General features: G+C 51.6%; 1 protein-coding gene across 1 annotated transcript in view; it reads right to left on the bottom strand.

The window, feature by feature from the left end:
• The window catches only part of LOC103780403 (voltage-dependent T-type calcium channel subunit alpha-1H-like), a gene marked incomplete at both ends in the record, with an annotated part of 7,951 nt that extends 876 nt beyond the window's left edge, over positions 1–7,075 (bottom strand). Inside the window, 2 exons of the mRNA XM_008948074.1 lie at positions 4,129–4,262; positions 6,965–7,075. Coding sequence (XP_008946322.1) covers positions 4,129–4,262; positions 6,965–7,075 — 245 coding nt within the window. The remainder of the gene's footprint in view (positions 1–4,128; positions 4,263–6,964) is intronic.
• Between the last annotated feature and the right edge of the window lie 266 nt (positions 7,076–7,341).

The raw sequence follows: 7,341 nt of genomic DNA, 5'->3' as shown, positions 1-7,341 counted from the left end.
CCTAAAAAGTCCCTCCCCAGCTTTCTTGTAGCCCCCTTAAGATACTGGAAGGCCACAATAAGGTCCCCTCAGAGCCTTCTCCTCTCCAGACTGAACAGCCCCAACTCTCTCAGCCTGTCCTCATTCCCTGCACAGCTCCAGGTCAAGTCATTTTCCCTGAGCTCAGACCCCCTGCCAGCACCCCGGCGTATTTTCACACCAGCTTCTCTCTCCCCCTGTGACAAAACCTGACAAATGATGCTGAAGCAGTTTGCTTTCCATTTGATTAAGAAGAGGGAACGTTTTATTTTTCACGCTCCATCTCTTCTTCCCATAAAGATTTCCCTCCCAGGCTGGGGAGGACATGAAGTTCAGTCAGTTTTCTTGCTCTTTTATAGCACTGAGTGGCAAATGTCTGCAGCGTTGGGTTTTTTTAATGGGGTTATGGCTAGTTAGCATGCCTGTAATTACAATTTATGAGTTTGACTACGGGGAAGCACTTGTAAATATGTCACAAATCTCTCACCACGCCTGTTCAAATAACATCACAGCATCAAAAGCAACCCTGTGAGTGAGCTGTTGGATCCCACGGAGAAGGAGCTTGGGTTTGGGTTTGGTTTGGTGGGGTTTTTTTTGAATAAACAAACAAGACAGGGAAGGAGAAAGGCAAATAATGAGCTGAACTGCTGCGACCAGACGCTTCAGAAGCTTTGGGGCAAAGAGAGATTTTCATTTCAAGCACCCTGCAGCCAGCATGGATCAAAATCTTCATGTGCCACCACGAAGCAGGAGCCAAACGGGCTGGAGCGAGAGCTGAACGGATTCCAGGCAGCAGCCGAGGGAGGTTTGGTTTGGGGCCAGCCTTGCTCTGGCACATGTGCCCACGCTGGAGCCCTGCACTATCTGCTTGATGCCTTGCCCTGCTCCACGAGGTTTAATTGGGAAGATCAAGACGTTCTGATGCTTGCTTGTCTCTTCTCTCTGTGCTGAAGCTGTCTGGTGGAACCCTGCGATGCCACTGGCATTGCACCGAGGGGACCTGGGCCCTTTAGCCTGAACTTGCCCTGCAGAAGCCTTGGTGATTTTGAGCTGGTTTTAGTGATAACCTTCCAGAGAGTTATATTTCTTTTTTTTTAACCTGAAACAGTGAGTCTTTATAAATCAAAACCACCTCCAAGCTTGGACACAGGGACCGAGCCGAGCGTGAGGAATAACTTTAAAACCCAGCATTGCACAAAGACAGGTTTGAAATGAAACATGTTCATTAAGCAGCCTGGAGCTCCAACAAAGGACCACACAGTGGGAAAGCCACTGGAAATGCCCATTCCTGCCTGGAACAGGGCCTGGAGCCAGCACCAGGTGTCTGCTCCAAACACACCTCCCAGGAACAGGCAAAGTGGTGTGTAAAGCCCCTGAAGGGGACAGCACCAAAGCCTGAATCTGGTCACTGATGTGGTCCCAACACAGCCACCCGCTGAATCTTGATGTGCTGAGTGGATCTGAGTGTAACTGAGACAGTTTTTGAAGGACTAATAGCCTGTGAAAGGAATATGCAGTGCTCCAGTGGGAGCTGGGTTTTACTCCAGGGAGCACGTGCAACAACGTGTATTAAAGGGCCAACCCCTTGGGCCTCACTTTTCCTTGGCCCTTGGAGTTTCAGCAGGGTTGATAAAAGATGAATAAGGAGGATTTGGCCTAGGAAACAGATTTTCTAACCCTGATGCATTGAACTTCTGTGATATTCCATTTAGGACTTGAAGGTAAGTCTCAGGGGATTTACATTGCCCACCGAAGCCAACCTGAGACATGGATGGATTCCAGATTGGACCTTTTACAAGCAGTGAAAACATCTGAAACCTTCATGAAAAAATTCAGAGGTTTCTTTGTCAAGGCTGAGCTTGGGGTCCTGTTCTCATATCACACGTGTAAACCCTACAGAAACCTTCTGGAGATGGAGATTCCTGCAGGAACCAGAGGTCTGGGTGGACTGGCACTTGGCAGGAGATGCCTCCAGCCTCTGGGTACTGAAAGAAGGGAGGCACAAGCCTTGGAGATGTCTTCCACCACGAACAGTTTCCAGTCTTTCTGCTGTCAAGCTGGAGATGTCCAAAGCACACCACACGAGCCTGCAGCATCCCCAGGGACTGGATGCAGAAGAAACCTCCCTGGCTCCAGCTCTCGTGGGCAATATTTCTGGTGCTCAGGAAATGCTTTCAGCTTGGCTGCTGGACAGACTGAAAGGTTGTAAGCTCCATTCGGGCTGAAATTTTCCAGGCTACATTTCTCAGGCAAGCAAAACATGAAAGGGCTTCCAGAGCTGGAACAAACTTCAGACACGAGCTGTTGCTAGAGGCAGAAGATTTGTTTATTTTGTAGTTTCTCTGCTTACCCTCCGCTGTCTTTGGTGTACTTGCTGCTCAGCCAGATCAGCTTATTTGAGGAGACCAAAGAGGACAAACAAAGCAGGCAGCACTGCCTATCATCTGTTGCCCTTCTTATCAGAAAAAGCCTCATAACAACTTCGTCACATCCAAAAAAGCAACTCCTGGTATCCCAGTAGCCAGCCCAGCAGCTTGCTCCCTGCTAAAAGCACCTCCAGTGACAGGAGCAGCCACTGGTGGTGGTGGTGGGAGAGGTGAGGAGCCCCAGCCCATTGCACAGCTTCTCCTTGCCCTCCCCCAGTGTTACCAGCTGGCCCAGCAACCAGACCTGCATCTCTTCCAGGAGATGGCAAAGAATGTCACAGGTATGGCTTGAACACACCGAAATCATCTGGAGAGGGCAGAGAAGGGGCTGTTCCTCTTCTCATCTTCAGCCCCAGTCACACCAGACTGGCAGCAGGGCTTCCTGGTAGGGTCTCCTGCTGCTTCTGCTGTTTTCATTCCTCCCAAACACATCCCAGCCACAGAGGGTGGGGAAACACCCTGGAAAACCACCAGACTGACTCCAGCCACCTTCCCCCTCGTCCCAAAGATCCTGGGGCCAAACCTGACTCAGGTACAGGCAGAGGTTAGGGATGGCAGACTCCTGACCCTGAGCTGCCCCTGCAGCCACAGCCTTGCCCTTCCCCTGCTCCTTTTGGCTAAGATGCAGCAACAGCAAAAATCCTGAACTGCTTCTTTTGTTGTCCCTGCTGCTCTTTCCCAGGCTAGAACCACACACGGGTTCAAAGGAAGCTCTGCTCAGCAGAGCTCATGTTTTATTCAACCCAGGAAGGCCACTCCTCATTGTATTCCAGACAAAACACATGGAATTATTTCCCTCCATTAGTGCAGGGAAGATGGTACATCACTAATGGGAGGATAAAACTGCCCCAACGTTATCACAGGAATGTTCTAATTAACCCCAGGCTGGTGATTAGAAACCTAGGAATTTAGAAGTGAGGCAGAGCTCTGTAATTAAAGCAGGCTATCCCTTTCTAGGCTGTGCTAAGTGAGCCTGGGGTTTCTAAAATCCATTTATTTATAGAAAAAATAAAAGTTATAGACTCGCCAAGCTTTTAGGCCACTCGTTTCTTCCCTGTGGGGGTGAGGGAATTGATGACAAAAGCACACAGATCTTCCTCATAGCCATTTATTACCATCCCCTGCAGGAATGAGCAGCTCTGGGAGATGGCAGCAAGATGTAAACCAGGAGAAGTTTACAGGAGGCATCTGCATGCACTTGCAATGTGGGTCAACTTCTGGCCAGCTTCTCCCATTGGGATTTCAACCTTCTGAATCAGTTTTTTGGGTGAGATTTTCCTTGTCTGGCCAATTTCTGCCTCACTCTTAATGGTGTCCCATAGCAGGAATGGGGCTGAGCTGCTTTGGTCAGCCCTTCTGGAGGCAGCAGAACTTCTCAGTCTCAGCTGCAAGCACTGGTCATTACAAGGACTAGACCAGTGTGCACTGGACATGACAAAGGTGACACTGGTGAAAGATTTCTACTGAAAACCTGATGGCTTTTGCCCTGATGTTCATATCCCACCCCATCACCTGGTGTGGTCACCAGAGGTGAAACCAAATGAGACTCATGAGACTTTCTCTTGGCTTGAACCTTGCAGCATTCACAAGGTGTTATGAAAACCAGCCTGGACAACCTACAGGTTGGGCTCTGTGGGGTTTTCTTGCTTTCCCCACAAAGTTAAGGGAAGGTTGTGTTACTGACCCTGCCATCACGATGAAGAAGTCCAGGCGATTCCACGTGTCTCCAAGGTAACACTTCTGCCCAAAGATCCCCAGGGCCACCATCTTGATGACCATCTCCACCGCAAAGAAAGCGAAGATGAAGTCGTCGAACGCCTGCAGAGCAGTAAAAGATGATCACAGTCAGTTCTCCTGGGCTCTCTGACCAGGGCAAGCAGCCACGTGATCCCACCACCCTCCATCTACCCTGGCAGATGCTGAGGCAAAGCAGCTGGGACCCAGAAATAAACCCTGCACTACCTGGTGGGGGGTGGTGAGCCCTGAGCGTAGCTCCTGCACCAGTCTGTGCCTGGGAAACATCAGCAGCTTCTCTTAATCCACTGACAAAGACCCAAGGACCTCACTGTTGTACAGGCTGGGTGTTTTTCTTGGCATTTGAAGCCCACACACTCCACAGCAGCTTGTGGCTGGGGCTGTGAGGTCTCAGGAACTTGCAGTGGCAGCTGTCTTTCCAGCTTGGGCAGCTCATACCTCCTAGAAAGAATTTGTCCTGTCTAACACAGGGATGTGCTTCACCTCTGACACCTTCATGGTCAACCAAAGAGCCCATGTTCCTACCCCCAGACCCAGACAGGACCAGGGGTGAACGTGCACATGGAGCAGAGGAACCACAAGGGCAGTTCTGCTGCACGTGAAGGGCTGGAGAGGTTCCTCCTGGTGCAGAGGCTCAGGGCTGGAGAGGTTCCTCCTGGTGCAGAGGCTCAGGGCACCCTGCTGCCAACCCTGTGTGCCCAGCACAGAAACCTCTTGATGAAGGTCAAAATTTGGGGTTTTAGATGGCCGTGAAAACAAGAATTGCAAATAAAAGTGTGCAAATTAATCTACTGCTGGCCCTGTGGAACATGCCTCAGCCTTTAGTTAAAGGTTGACTTCTGCAGGGTGGTGGGGACCTGGTGATTTCTCCAGCTTTCCTGGAGATTACAGGTAGGATGCTCTTGAAGCTACCACTCCATGGACTCTCTTCTCCATGCTGCCTGTGACCCTGAACATCAGGAGGCACAGCCTGCTTTTACGCCACGTGCAGAGGCTTTGTGGTGCTGAATGACACACTTGCTAAAGCACAGGAGCTCCTCCACCTGCAGAGATCCCTGCTGCTGCCCAAACCCCCCTCTGAAGGACCATGCTGTGTGCTGTTTTGTCTCTGCCAACTCCATGCTGAGCCTGAGTGGATCCATGGTACAACTCAAGCAGCACCCACAGGGAAGCCAAGTCCCCACTGTGCACCCGTGGACCTCGGGGTGGCTGTCTGAGCTCCATCTTCTTTGGCTGTTGGTTTTATCAACCAGCCTTTCCCTCCATAAACTACACTGGAGTTTTGCTCCATTATCTCAGCTCATTTCACCACTGGTATCCAGCTGCCTCCATAAAGGAGTTCAGGCTTTTCTACCTCATGTTCTGGCTTCCAGTCCCTCCTGCAGGCTGTGACAGAGTGAAGGACAACGATGGCTTTACCTGAAGCCCTTTTCTGCCTGGAAACCCTTCAAGATAACAGTTTGGGTTTATGCAAATACCCTCAATATGCTGTAACCACCCAGCTTAGCCCACAGCTGCCTGTAGGGTGATGTTTTCTGGTGAAGGAGGTGGACTGGCCACCTCTGTGTGCTGCTTCACCATCCTCTGAGATGATCCCTATGCTAGATGCCTCTGGTGGCAACAGTTTCTCCCAAATTGATCTCATTCCATAACAACCCTCTAGTAGCTTCTGAATCCATCTCATTTACTTGGCTCTGCCTGTAGCAGACCCTCTTTTAAGGTTGAAAGAGGGTTTGATGGTAAACTCTGCTGTTCCTGGCACTTGCAGGGCATTCTAGACCCAACTTTGGGGCAAGAGAGGTTGGTTGGAAGGATCCCACCAGCCTTCCTGGATTGCTGAGATGCTCAAAGGGAAGTAAAGGAGCAGGACTCAAACAAACCAAGCTCATTACACTACCACACCTCAGAGGTCCCTGCCCAGGTCGATGGAATGCCTCAGAAACAAGGGAACTTGGGTCCAAGCCTGAGGACTGAGCTGCTGCAGGAAGCCCAGAGCCAAGGTGCAGCCCACACACCAGATGCTGCTGGGATGTGCTTCCAAAACAAATCCTGTGGGCATATGGCAGCGAGGGGATTGCCAGGATGCAGGGAGGATGGAGTACAGCCTGATGCCCCATGAGGACTGAGGTGGCCAAGGAGGGGCTGGGAGATCTGTACCAGGATGCAGTTCCCAAAGATCAGCTATCCTGGAGCTTGGTAACGCTGCCCTTCAGCTGGGGGGGTTCCCCTGCAGAGGAGAGCAGGGACAGCCCCATCCCCTGCTTGGGTGTTCATGAAGAAGGGAAAGCAAAGGCAAAGTCACCATATTGCACAGAGCAGACTGCAGCCACCCAAGAGATGCCAGCAGGGAGCTGGCTGGGGTGGCACCAACCAACTGTGAGCAAGAGGCTTCCTGTGCCATTGGCTATCCTGCAATTCAGGAGTGGTCAACACCTCCAGTGGGAGCTGGATGTCCAGTTTTGAGCCTTCCCACCCTTATTAAATGGGGAGAGAAAGGCTCTTGCTGGGGTAACTCCCAACCAGTCAGCCTTTGGGTCTCACCTAGGGCCATGGCAGGAGGTCTCCTTGGAGGACAGGCTTTGCATGCAGGGAAAAACCACCCCTATGGGCAGGGCTTTCATGGCTGGATCCTGGGGAAAAGGGACAAGATGGGGGGACCCAGGCCCCAGGACAGCCACCCCCTCTGCCCCTCACATGTGCCAGGCAAGAGAGGCAGCACAGAACCCTCCCCCTGCCCCCCATTGCCCTGCCCCCCATGCCCTTACCTCCAGGATGGTGCATCGCTCCGACTGGCACTCCACGTCCTCGCAGGGCTGGAACATGCCCAGGGTGACACAGTTCAGGAGGATGACCAGCATGCTGACGTGCTCGAACCAGGTGAGAGGAAGGGGTTAAGGAGAGCACAGACCTCAGCAGCCTTTGGGAGGGGGGAAGCTGAGGCACGGTGGTAGGTACCCATCAAAAAGCTTTCCTCGCACAAGCCAAGAAGAAAACGCCACCAAACGGCCCAGATTTGCTAAGGTCTGAAGGTTTTGGCAGCTGAATAAAGGGTCTTGGGAAGAGTTTTACTGTTGAGAGGAAGGGTCAAAGGATCCTTTTGTTTCCTACAGAACAGCAAAGCCAGAGGAGCATGAGGCACAGG

This window comes from Merops nubicus, unplaced genomic scaffold (assembly GCF_000691845.1).
Source record: "Merops nubicus isolate BGI_N331 unplaced genomic scaffold, ASM69184v1 scaffold6889, whole genome shotgun sequence".
Classification (NCBI taxonomy): domain Eukaryota; kingdom Metazoa; phylum Chordata; class Aves; order Coraciiformes; family Meropidae; genus Merops; species Merops nubicus.
The sequence above is the reverse complement of the archived record's forward strand: the minus strand, read 5'-3'. Positions and strand labels throughout refer to the sequence as shown.